This window comes from Leuciscus leuciscus (genome assembly GCF_965113295.1).
Source record: "Leuciscus leuciscus genome assembly, chromosome: 4".
In the NCBI taxonomy this organism is placed as follows: Eukaryota; Metazoa; Chordata; class Actinopteri; order Cypriniformes; family Leuciscidae; genus Leuciscus; species Leuciscus leuciscus.
In genome coordinates, this window is record NC_138728.1 from 22,623,856 (window position 1) to 22,638,328 (window position 14,473).

General features: G+C 34.3%; 1 protein-coding gene across 2 annotated transcripts in view; it reads left to right on the forward strand.

Annotated features, from left to right (window-relative positions):
* tafa5a (TAFA chemokine like family member 5a) overlaps window positions 1-3,212 on the forward strand; it is a 169,976-nt gene extending 166,764 nt beyond the window's left edge. For both annotated transcript variants that reach the window (XM_082167464.1, XM_082167465.1), the window contains exon 4: window positions 198-3,212. In XM_082167464.1, the coding sequence (XP_082023590.1) occupies window positions 198-206 (9 nt within the window). In that variant the 3' untranslated portion in view covers window positions 207-3,212. The remainder of the gene's footprint in view (window positions 1-197) is intronic.
* Window positions 3,213-14,473: the final 11,261 nt, after the last annotated feature.

Below are 14,473 nucleotides of genomic sequence, written 5' to 3' on the forward strand. Positions count from 1 at the left end.
TTAGCTTGATTACAACATAATTGTAATATCTTTGACTTTCGTCACAGATTAAAATTATTGAACTTGCACCCAGAGGCCTATAGCCACTAGTCTAGTCTAAAATGTTTAAGTTTTACCTCCCTCTTGGAAAAAATACCTGCTGGTTTAAGTGTCTCTGCATTATTAATCTTGACTCCCTGTGTTTCTGGTTGATCTAGGTGTCCTAACAGTGGGAGGGGTTCCTGGAGTGCTACGAGACGAGGCCTCTTGCAGCTTCGCCCACCTGCTGTAGATACTTGCTATGTCTCATCGGCTTAACACCTGCCTCTGCCTACCTGTCTGAGTCTCTGCTTTGTAAATGGGCAGCACCCCCTTGTGCCACGGAGAACACACTGTACGTTCACAAAGCGCCTCACAGACATTAGGAGCCTTGAGGACTTTAAGAGCGCAACATGGGACAATGAGGCGCATATCCTGTGTGAGACTGAATCAGACACAGGCTTTATGGGACTCCACCAGCGGTTCCGACCCAATCCGAGACTGTGAACTGCTCTGTGAAACGGCTTTCTGCTGGAGTACGTTTTTGGCGCTCATTTTTTACAGACCAAAGAGGAAAAATTATACACAACAAACAAAAAAACATTGACTATTTGAGCACGGACTGAGGGAAGGAACAATTTTGGCAAAGAAAAAATAAATATATATAAACCTAAATGTAGAGAGAGAGAGAGAGAGAGATAGATATAGATATAGAAAGACTTTGCTATGACGCAGTGGTCTACAAATGGAAACACTGACGTGGAATATTGAAACGACTGGGTCGAACATTCCCATTTATCACAATCTGAGGAGAACCTTTAATACTTTACAGACATTTCCTTGAACTGAACCAAGCACTGTATTCCAAGGACAACAAGGATATAGATACTGTACACATAAACACATCAAGAAATTTAATTAGCATTTTTCAGTAGCAACATTTTGGACAGTTTGCATTAAACATAGAAGGTTAAATGGAAGGGTACCCCATTGCTTATCGTCAGAAAATATTAAAAAAGAACATAAAAATGGTCATTTCTGATTACCAGGATTGAGATGTCATTATATGTATTTTGAAAAGGTCTACGAGTTATATATTTAACAGTTTTATATGTTGTACCTTTGTAGAGAATCTTATTTAACATGAATAACGTTGTGGAAATGACAGATGTAGAATGTGGGTAATGCTCTGCTCCATAACGCAGTCCAGTCTTATAAAGTTCAAACTCAAGTAGCAATTTTCCTTTCACAGGTTCGAAAACAGGACTACAAGAACATAAAGTAAAAGGAAGAAAACGAACAAAATGCAAAGAAAATAATTGATTAATTGCAGAAAAGCAAACATGGAATCTACTTTTAGCTTTTGTATTGTAAAGGGTCGGAGAAAAGCTCTTGTATTCGCCTTTTCTGAGATTGATTTTTGTGCTTGTGTTTGTTTGCACAGTGCTCACCTCCAAGTCTTGACACCTCCAGAGACAGTTCAGAAAGTCTTAGATTCATTTACATTAAATACTTTTTTTATTATGAACTATTTTAAGAATAAATTAAAAAAGTGAAAATATCAAGTTGCTAAAACAAAATTGTAATATCATGATGTTTTTGGTAGTTTCTTTCTCCTTTTAAAATGAACTATACCAGGTTTGACAGAGATATGTACATTTGGAGGCACGTATGATGAATCGATTTATATTTGGGAGGAAATGAGACTGAGGGGTGAATTCACTAAAAATCGCATAATCTTTATTTAAGCACTTTATATATATATTTTTTATTTTATTTTATTTTTATTATTTTTTTCACTTAGCACCTGCAATCCAGTTTAACCAGAAGCTTAATGCAATGAAATAGTGATAATAATAATAATAATTTCATTTTCATTATTTTCAACACAAAAACACTTTTTTCTATGCAAATTCGACTTCTTTTAGATTTCACCTAAAAACAGCGTTATTTTGATAGCATAAATAGCAGTTACACAGTGATTTTTTTATTATTATTATTTATTTTTTATTAAATGTTTGTGTAAATTTTGTGTTGATCATGGCAGCAGTAATATATGGAGAAGAGTGTTTTAACCAAGCATATATCAAGAAATGCTGTGTAGACAAGCACATTTTATGCATTTAATAGAGAAAAGTTAGGCGCCTGGATTGAAGAGGTGGAGTGGTTCTGTAGAGTGCCAGAAATGTATACTAGATAGTGGTAGTCATCTGCAACTTCCACAACCTAGAACTATTGAGGATCAAATTACTGAAAATTCAATAAATAATGAATTCAATAAAACAACAATTAAATGTTCCAGTTTATTCTGAAATAATTAAATGATGAATTTAATTAATTATGAATTAAGTAATTAAATAAATAAATAAATAAATGTATTTATTTATTTAGCAAAATTCCATGAAAACGCAACATTTGTTTGATATATTTCACAATATCCTCTTTCACATAATTTTACTGTTTAAAAAAAAATTCCATAATAAAATGTGCTTTTTCAAAAAGCAGTTTTCATTATAATATGCTGAATTTACGAGTGACACCTATTTGACAAATCATGTATTTCCAAACCACAATTTTGCCAAAGATTTTTTACATTATAATAGAGGACATTTCACAAATGCAAGTCAACAGGCAGTGCACGGTACAAGTGCACCTATGGCGTGTCCGAATCCACTTTTGCTAGTTTAACGGCGGAGAAAATGGTCGGCGCTCCCGGCGCATGATCTAAAAGGGTTGTCCCTATTCTCTTAATGAGTAATGGGTGTGTTTTGGGCGTAACATGCAATAAACCAATCAGAGTCTCATCTCCAATTCCCTTTAAAAGCAAGTTGCGCTCGCGCCATGGCGGCTTCGCTATTTACATGGCAGAATTTGCAAGCTGAAAAAAAAAACGGAACGTTTCTCTAGCGAAGAAGTGGAACCATCGTCAGGACAAAGTGTACGCGCGTTGTGGACCCGCCTATAGGCGCACATTACTAACGCGCTCTTCAAATAAAAAAAAAAATAAAAAACTTAACCATTGACTTTAGACCAGGTTTCAGTTGGTCAATGGCACAGTCTATTTCAGTTGCCTTAAAATAGCAACGCGCCAACAATGCGCCTGAACACACCTCGTTTTCAGACCCGGGCGCAAATGCATTTGCTATTTAAACAACGTAGCGCAGGACGTGAAAAATTATAACTGCGTAGGGCTGAAACTAGAGATGTGACGGTGATAATATTCTCCCACCGGTTAATCGACTTGTGACAACACCGGTATTACCGGTTTCATCGTGGGGGTGGGGGGTGTTAGAGTGATGTAATTTTTTTTTTTTTTACATGATTGACATGCGATCTGACCAATCAAATTCTACCATTTTTGTGCGACAAAGCAGTCAGAAGAGTTATTGATTAACTTCGGTGGATTTGAACTTGGCTTTAACTGAGGCAATCTGTCACGACACATAAAAGAGCCAAAAAACGGTATGCCTATTTTATTTTTGTTTGACTGACCAAATTTGAAAGTTGAGACTTTGTTTCATATTAAATATTACATGCTCGGTCCTGTCTTTCAGCGCGTTGTCAGTGTCCTCTATTTTTCACTGCTTGAGATCATGTTGAGAACAATAACGCCCTATTTGAGGGTATAGGGCGCGATTTCGGATTCAACCACAGTGTTTGAATGGTGGGTTCGTTATTATTCATGAAAAACGCAACAACAAAACAGTACAATGGCAAACGCTTATATTAAACAGAACGTTTATTAAAAAGAATAAGAATACACCATGTAAGGTTATATTTCAGCACTTTGCGAATGGACAGCGACTCTTACGTAGCACGAACGCGTTCTCACGCATTTTGGGAAACGTGCGTGGAATTGCGGCGAGCGTAACCTTGCACATAGAGAACGCTCTTAAGAGCTAAGATACATCGTTATCGGGAAACCCGGCCCTGGTCTCCGCACTAGCCTAACTGAAAACTATGAAAGCCGTGTGACCGGCCAACCGGTAAAAAATAAAAGAAAAAAATACATTAAAGAAACTATTCCCTCTGATTTTGTTTCATTAATAAAGTTTGACTAATCGCAGCATTCTCACATTCGTTTAGAGCTCGTGTGAATTGCACGTATAAAATGAAGTTAACGAACAACCTCGTTCCATCAGGAAAAGCCACATGAATTTCACTGCGCTTTATGAAGAGTTTTTCTTTTGCGTGAAGAAACCGTTCGCTGGAGATGTGTTAAAAGATTCATTCATGCACACGAGAGTGCATTCATGATTATTAGGCTACCGGTAGGCTATACCAATCCTTGTTCAAGGCCGAAAAGAGAACTCGATACTGACGCGCATCTTTTCCGTGTGTGTGTGTGTGTGTGTGTGTGTAATAGGCAGGACTTTTTACAGCGCGGTCTTGTTTTGTCGCGCTTGAATGGTTGAGCGTGATCATCCAACGCTAGTCAACTGGTGACAGAAAATACGGATACTGCGTAATTGCTTTAAAAAAAATTTTTTTGCGGTGCTGCGGTGGGCAAGTGATGAAACCGGTGTTGCGACTGAACACCGTGTAACACCGGTAACACCGACTATCGTGCCAAGCCTAGCTGAAATTGGCAAAAAAAAACACTTGCATCGCACCAGGTTTATGTTAGGGCCCTTCGTGTGGTTAGACATTAGTCACGGAACGCCAAGTTCACAGTTTTCTCATGTACTATGCACCTGCAAGCATGACGAATAACGTAGACAATATCTGATGTCCTGCGTGAATGTCTGGAGCTACAGCAAGGACATTGACTGAAAAGCGCTAGTCAAAGTATACGTTATGTCTTACCGTAGTCCAGTGAGCTCCATTTGCTCCACACACCAAACAAATTGGCAATTTTATTTAGCTCTAAATCCGCATTCACATATCTCCAGATTGAATCTACTGGAACATCTAGACATGGTCTTCCAAGCACGTTGTCTCGTAATCTCATTCTTGCATACTCATCTACAAGAACTCTGTGTTCAATCGCTTGTAAAGTGTTCCATGTGTAGTCATCAATTTGATCCTCTGACGCACTTGTCACCACTAGCAGATCCTTTATGTCATCTAATCCAGATAACCAAACAAACATCACCAAACAAAATATCCCCTTCTTGATCAAGGGAACTTGATGAAGTCCTACAGCCTACAGCCATGTTTGTTTCCAATCTTTCAATTCACCTCACTCGCCATACCTAAGTAATTCATCTGAAAGGATTAGCCAATTAGCGCCAATCACCGCCCACTGGTTGTTGATTGGCATTTGTGAAATGTCCTCTATTCTTATGAAAACAATCTTTGGGAAAATCGTGCTTTGGAGATACATGACTCATCAAATAGGCGTCATTTGTAAATTCAGCATTTTATTGTGAAAAACGCCTTTTTGAAAAAGTACATTTTATTATGAACATTTTTATATTTAAAAACAAAAATAGCAGAAAGAGGATATTGTGAAATATATTAAATAATAAATTATGTGTTTTCATGGAATTTTATTAAATAAATCATTGATTTATTAATTGATTTATTTAATTAATTAATTATTGATTTAATTCATGATTAATTGAATTAATTAATCATTATTTGATTATTTCAACTGAATAAATGTAATTGTTGTTTTATTGAATTCATTATTTATTGAATTATTTAATTTTGAGTAATTTGGTCCTCCATATAGAACTGGCTTGCAAGATGGGAATTGACATGCAAATTGAATTTTTGGGGCACACATTGGGGCGCGTTGCGGCGTAATGTTTTGCATAATTCCCTTGCTAAAACAACGCAGAGAGAGTGTGCAAATAAGCAACGCTATTTGAAGGCACAAATTCATTCTTAGTGAATTCCCCCTTGAAGGTTTCATGAACACATAATATTTAAATTAGATTTTTTATTGATTTTATATTTAGCTTGTAAAGGGAAAGAAAAAAAAGAAAAAAACAACAGTTAAGCCCTGGAAATTGACATGATTTACACTGCATATGTTGCTCTAAACAGCAATAACAAAAAGTACCATGGTATTACCATGTTTCTTGGATTTATACCATGGCATATGTAAGACTAAGAGCATCACTTAATAAATATCAATCAATTATTAATTAATTATTAATTAAAAATATTTAACTTAAAATAATTTAATAAAATGTTTTTAAAATCATACATTTATATTTTTCCATTTAACTACATTTTCAAATTGAATTGTAAAACTATCTTATTAGTTCAAAGTAGTTTTATTCAAATGTATTCACTTTTTTTTTTTTTTTTTTTTACATTTAAAGTTTCATAATGATTGATTATTAGTTTTTTATTGTTACATTTTCAACTACATTGACAAACATAACATTTCTATTAATTTAAATTTCTATTAAGTCAAGTCAACTTTTATCTTACAGCATTTATCTAGGTTAATATTAACTTGTATGTTGGCTTAAGAAATCCTGAATAGAAAGTTTGAAGTTTTACAAATATACCATTATATACCAATATATAAATACACAGATATACCATTGTTCATTGTTAATTTGTGTTTAGCTAATGTTCATTTCTAAAACTTAAAATGTTAAAAAGATATTAAATTAATATTAACCTAAATAATAAATGCTGTAAAAGTATTGTTGATTGTTAGTTCATGAGACCTAATGCATTAACTAATGTTAATCATTTGAGTTTTATTTCTTTCAGTGGCACTCCGATTCCTTAATAGGTAGCACATGTAAATACCGTAATATCAAATTAACATGGTATTAACATACAGTATCTTGACTTTGCCATGGTACCACCACAGTACTTATGGTAGGAGAGATTTTTAAATGAATGGATATGCCATTATATCTGAGACACCCATGCATAAACTCTTAACATTCACTTCTGCTGGCTAATACAACAGAAACAAGAGACAGCTGCATTCATATACAATATTTGTTTTCATTTAAGACATGTCATTGAATGACACATTCAATGTAACAGATTCTACAATCAGTACATACGGTACAGTACATTGTTCAAAGTTCTCACAAATACATGAAATACAAACATATCCTATAAAATATCTCTGATTATACAAGCGGATTTGTCCCTCCTGCTGTCAGTGATGATCGAACCAATAACTTTTCTTTTAATAATCTGGTGATTGTGGTTTGTCAACAATGAAATAATATCATCGGTGCTTGAGTGTATGGAGGACTTGACTGATGCTTTTTACAGCAATATTTGCTGGGCCATTCCTATTTTGCAGTATATTTTAATGTCCCCATCATATGTCTTATTATCATTATATCATCTTAATATATTGGTTAAAATATTAAATGTACATATTTTAAAGATCAATCATTTTGCTAGAAATTATATTTTCAGACTTTTTGTTCTAAAAAAAAAAAAAAAAATCCAAATAGCACAGTTAATGTCATGAGGTTGTGTAGCATAAGCCAAAGAAGATGTGTGATGCAGAGCAAAAAAAAAAAAAAAAAAAAAGGATATTTTAATGAACACAAAGTGATTCAAAGTACACAACAGAACTACCATTAACAACGATGAACAAAGAACTGAGAAAACTGAGGGCTTACATACACTGAGATGACAATCAACAGAACAAGAAACATGTGCGTAATTAATTAGAAACTATGGTAACAAACAATTAATGAAAATTCAGACAGATAGAAACCATGACAACGAAAGCAAAACTAAACAGAATATGACAATGAAACTGAGCATGACATGATCATGACATTTCAGTGAACATTTATTTATTTTATAATTAAATAGAAATTATTATTTTCCTAATAAATTGCAAGTGACAATTTATTAAAGGAAAATATTCCAAGTATTTCCATTTATTTATTTCCTCATTGAAAAGCTATGAATGTTTTCTTGGAAATATAGTTTTTTATCTGCTATTATTATATAGGTTTTTCCTGTGTGCTCTTTTTCAAAATCCATTTAACCAACAAAAACAGGTCTACTGTTTTTAATTACATTTACAATTATTAATTACATCATTCTCCAGGAGAAGATAGCAGCTCAAACATCAGTATAGAGCTGTACATCTAACTTATCATGGGTTCCCTCTGGATATTTCTTTGGATTTGTAGAATGGTGATTTATGGTTTATGATTTAAAAAGAAATCGTTCACATTTAGTTTTTCAATACAATGGTGGACCTGAATTTAACAAGTTAAAGGGTTAGTTCACCCTAAAATGAAAATTATGTCATCATTTACCCACCCTCATGTCGACATTCTTTCATCTTCGGAACACAAATGAAGATATTTTTAATGAAATCTGAGAGCTTTCTGTCCCTCCATTGACAGTCTACGCAACTACCACTTTCAAGCCCCAGAAAGGTAGTAAAGACATCATTAAAGTAATCCATGTGACCCCAGTGGTTTAACTTACATTTTATGAACCGACATGAGAGCTTTGTTTGCAAAAATTTTTTTAAAAAAATAAAATAATTTTACCACTTTATTTACAAAATACTACTATATATTGTGCGTTCACGAGAGCACCAGGGGCCCATACCATGATGGTGGTTGAACAAACTCAGGGTTACAGGATTATTTTCTAGTTGACAAAACCAAACCAATCCAATAAGGCTTTGTTGGTGCCATTACACTGATCATCAACTCTCTCTGTCAACTCAGGCTTTTATCCTGAGTTTAGGAGTTTAGGTGTGACATCAGTGGCGAACAGCCAATCACATGCTGTGGAACAGTGAAACTGCAATTCACTTCTTGCGAGAAAAGCAGCGCGATTCACTTCTCTCCTCTGCAGAATTACGAGATTGAAAACTATTAAGAATTTAAACTTATTTACACAACAAGAAGAAAAGAGCTATCTATGAAAGAGGACAACTAAAAGAAAAAAATCTTGCTTCATCAGTTCAAGTACAAGTTGTGAAGTTAGTATATATAGGTATATAGAGAATTGAACATTTAAAGGGATAGTTCACCCAAAAATGAAAATTCTGTCATCATTTACTCACCCTCAAGTTGTTTCAAAACTGTATGAATTTCTTTTTTCTGCTGAACACAAAAGAAGATATTTTGAAAAATGTCTGTAACCAAACAGTTGATGGACCCCATTGACTTCTATAGTATTTTTTTTTTTTTCTACTATGGAAGTCAATGGGGTCCATCAACTGTTTGGTTACAGACATTTTTCAAAATATCTTCTTTTGTGTTCAGCAGAAAAAAGAAATTCATACAGTTTTGAAACAACTTGAGGGTGAGTAAATGATGACAGAATTTTCATTTTTGGGTGAACTATCCCTTTAAGCTCACATCTATTCATTTGTATTGCTTTATCTATTGATTCTAAAACTTATATATTACCTTTATATATTTGTATTCATTTAAACTAAGTGCTTAATAATAAGTGATAAATTAAAGTAGTAAATGTGTAATGGATTAACGGTATAATCGCGAGTGTGTTCTCGAGCCCCCAGGCACTGTTTTGTGCGGATGGGCGGCTGGAGCGCGTTGAGTGTTTTCTGTTAGAATGGTGTTGTGTAAGCGGCCCCTAAGTTAATAACTAATGATCTTTGCAACGGAAGTGAATCAATCAATCAAAACTAACTTTAGCTGGACAATAACTTCGGGCTGCTGTAAAGCCAAAACAATCTCTGTTATTGTAATTTCCTATTATCACTGTAAAGCTGCTTTGAAACAATTCATATTGTTAAAAGCGCTATATAAATTAAGGTGTCTTGACTTGACTATATTAATTTATCAAAATCATACAAAATTATTATTATAAATAAACATTGCTAAAAGCCAGACATTTTTGTCTTCATAAATCATTTGCTATGTAGTGACCTTTAATTTGAAGTAGAAACAGAGGGAGTGTCTTTATTTCGTCAGAGATGTTACTTTGCTCACAGATGATTTACAGCAATTTCGGTTTGAGGTCTCTTAGACAGTCAAGTCAAGTCAGCTTTATTTATATGGCACTTTTTACAATACAGATTGTTTCAAAGCAGCTTTACAGTGATAACAGGAAAATAATGCAACAGAAAATAATGCAACAGAGTCTGTTTCTGCTGTACACCATCTAGAAAATAAATAAATAAAAAGCGACAGTACATAACCTGCCCTTTTATGGTGCCTAAAACCAATCATTGGCACAAAACTGAAACATACATGGCTAGCCACATAAACTGGCTTTATTGTACAGGCCCCAGGATGCATGCGTGTTGTGCTGACACGAGAGATAAATATTTTGTAAATAAAGTGGTAATTATTTTTTTTTTCACCAACTATCATTTTCTGGGGCTTGAAAGTGGTAGATGTGTAGGCTGTCAATGGAGGAACAGAAAGCTCTCAGATAAAAAAGAACTTCATTTGTGTTCTGGAGATGAACAAAAGTCTTACGGGTTTGGAACGGCGTAAGGGTGAGTAACCAATGACAGAATTTTCATTTTTGGGTGAATTAATCCTTTAATTTAATGAATTTAATGGCATGGATTTTGAAGCTACTGTGTTTTTGTAGAATAAGAGTTTAAAAATTGCTAAACGTTTCTTATATGACTGTGTGAAACTTATTTTGAACAAAATGTTCTCTTGAAGTAATATCCTGACCCTCATTGTTGTCCCTTTGATGTCCTCCATAACCCTTCCCACAATCCAATTCACTTCAGACGTGCCCCTTGCACTCTCCTGCTTCTTGCCAAACTGGATATTAATAAACTTATGGTGACCCCTCCAGCCGCCAAAAAGGCAACATGCTCCACAGGGAGGCAAAGTAGGTCATATGTTAATTATGTTGTGTGGGTAGGTGTGAGTGTTCTGCACACTTCTAATAATGTTCTTTACTATATTTTGTAAGATCAGACAGATTAAAAAATATATATATATATATTTTTTTTTTTCATTAATTTGGCCAAATGGCAAGGAGAAAAATATATATCAAATCTTTATAAAAAATCTATCCATTGTCCCCCTTAGACAGTGTTTGCTTAACCTTTATAAAGTGCAACAGTTTGATTTCGAATTTAAAAATCGTATTCATTTTGAGTCTGATTCTGATACCCTACCCTTCTAGAGCCCCTTTCACACAGCGCGATGATCCTGGCAAATTGCCGGGAAATTGCCAGAACGCCTTCTGTGTGAATGCAAACACGACCCGGATTTTTACGGGTTGTGTGTGACGCACTCTCTGATTCTGGAAAATCACTGGCACTGTGAATGAACCAAAATCAAAAGAACCGGGTCAAATCCCGGGTCACTTTATCCGTGTATTTTCCGGAATCTCTGTGTGACATCGATATCACTTGTATTTATGGGATTTTTACGGGTTGTGTGTGAACTGGCAGTGTGAATGAACCAAAATCAAACGAACCCGGGTCAAATCCGGGTTTGTTTGAAAAAAATACACTTTATCCGTGTATTTTCCGTAATCTCTGTGTGAAAGGGGTTAAGTGCAATACGTTACAACGTAAGCTACAACAGTTAAGTGCAATACGTTTCTAACATTACACTTTCTTTCTTTCTTTTTTTATTTATTTATTTTTTTAAATAAGTGAAATTTTCAGTGTTAACAAACTACACACACTATATATTTTATATATATATAAAATACACGGATATATATATATATATATATATACTGTATATACTATAAAAAACAACATAGAATGGTGCATAAGTATGCAAATTGGGACAGTGAATAATCTACATAGCCTCATATCTTTATCTCTCTATTTTACATCAAATCAAAGTTTGTAGTGTTATATAATCTGAGCTGGTTTGCTTATAAGTCTTTTTTTTTTTTTTTTTTTGAGAAAATAAGGACCCTGTTTTCATGGATACCTTGGTCACTGTAAAAACAAAATCCTGTAGGAAACTGCACAGAGAAATAGACGTCTCTCGGCCAGTCCCGTTAACAGCGCAAGTAAATCTCTCTCTGACAGACCAGCCACTACCACGACCAAATATTATTTACTTTGATTGATAACATTATCTGCAGAGTAAAATTATGTATTGTGAGTCTCTGTTTACAATATAAATCTAATTAAGCGCTCCCACTTCGCTGCACATGAGAGATCAATACGTAATATGGCTGTCGCAGCTGCTTCCTATAGTGCATGCCTTCCATCACTAATATTTTCAACCAATAAAACTGTCTAGCTTCCCTTTTTTTCCCTTACAATAGGCATCCCACATTAAATGAAAACAAATAATGCACCTGAATGCAATAGTGTTTTTCCTCTCTCTGCCAACTTTACAGTTTTTGGTCATTGAAAATTTGAATTTTCATAACACTCATTGTTTATATAGGGTAACTCACTCCATCAGTTTATGCTACAGACATGATGATACTTCAACGAGACTCAAGTCAAATGCGGAGAAAAAGGAAAACAAATTATGATTGATAAAGTCAAGCCCACCTAACATTATTTCTATATCAATATCAGTATCAGTACAGTTAAACAAAGTTAGCATGAACAAACAATAGACAACAGCATTTATTAAACATAAATCAAGTAAAGTCAAATCACATTATACAGAAAATAGTATTAACAGAAAAACATACCTGATATAACAAATAAAAAAAGCCTCTATAAGTGAATTGCCCTTTTTCTCTTTATAAAATAAATATGAAGTACACTTTATTTTCATTTTGGCCAAAGACAAAAATATACCTCAAAAAGGGTAAAATGACAAAAATAATCACAGAGATAGGTAAAATAACATTATAAACATAAATTGGAGTGAAAATATAGACATAAAAGCAATAATTACAATAAAGATTAAATAAGGTTAACAGGAGCCAGAAAGAATATATACTTCAATGCATTAACAATGCAAAAAGGGAAGAGGAGGAGACAGAACAGGAAATGATGTTGGTTCATGACATCATATCCATTATAAGAGAAAACACTCACATTTCAGTCAGGTAGCCACATCAGGTATATGCAAAATAACAATTCTATGTGAATTATAATAAACAATATAAATATATTTAACAGTATACTTTCTGTACCTGTTACACTTGGAATCATTAGCACGGACGACTGCAGGATTACAACTGAGGGTACGTATACAGAGAGGAAAAAAACATTCTATAAATGCCAGCATATGCTCATGTTAAAAATTATAGATAAGAAGAGAGAGAAGTTTTCATTTTCTTCATTATGTCTAACATTCATGTAAATTTCACACACTATATAAAACCAATCAGCCAGATCAACAGCCAATGTTATGACTCAGACACTGACACACAGCAACCCATTTTATTTCCACAATGTGACAGATTTCTGAAAAGGATATTCAGCAACACAAAATCTGTTACAGATTGGAGTCAGGATTGTGAAGGACTACTCTCATCCTGAAAGACAGTTGGCATCCGCTTAGGAGGGGGCTTTTAGTCTGGAGTGTGGTCAACAGCCTATTAGTGTTATTCTAATGGCAGTGCTTCATTTTTGAATCTACAGAATCTTCATTTGCTGTTATTGCAGCCAACTTCATTGCAGACACACCAGCATGAATAACCCGCATTACAATTTCTGCAAGATTTTAGATAATATAAGCATTCCCTTTTTGCCTTTGGCTTGCTTAGTTGGGGACATTTAATATTCAACAATATTATTGAACTTCCTGCATTGACACTATTATATGAGAACTGAACTGAGCTGGACAATGACATCACGGTTTTCTCCAGATATGTAAATAAACTAAATTAATAACTTTTTAACAACAGAAATGAACCATCACTGAACTTACTTAAGCTGGACTATGATGCTATTTTCTTGAAACAAAATTTGTTGAATCATTTTCCTGTTATCACTGTAAAGCTGCTTTGAAACATTCTGTATTGTAAAAAGCGCTATATAAATAAAGGTGACTTGACCTGCAAGATTAGCATAACTCACTAAATAGCTAATTGGTTATTGGTTAACAACATTAACCAATAGCCTGTGTAGCCTAGGTGACATCAGCTTTAAAAGGAAAGTAGTTTCAGATTGATGTTATTACATTTCAGTAAAGGTTTGACAATAAACATTTTTAAACTTGGATTAACATGCATGGATGTATTGTGCACAATCAAATCATGAACAATGAGTAAATAGTGTAAATTTTGATTTCATGATGACTTGAACATAAAAAAAATAAAAAAAAATAAAAAAAAACCTTCAAAACAGTAGAAACGTTATTGCATCTGTATTAAATGACCCAGTAAATACTAGGACATTTTGGAAATGGCTTCCAGGAGACCTTATCTAGGACTCGGAATAAATGAATACTCCTCTGAGTGTGGTTTCACATCTGCTCATGTGTTCGGCTCTGGCGAGAAGGGACAGGCTGCCGACATGTAGCCAGGACAACAGGGACAAAGTGGTGTAGATGGCTTTGGCATGTATCTGCCTGGGGCTTTTATTCACTGCAGAACATACTGGCAACAAAATGTGTACAAATTCAGACAATAGTGGCTCCAGTATTGGGCAAACAATACAGAAAATGTT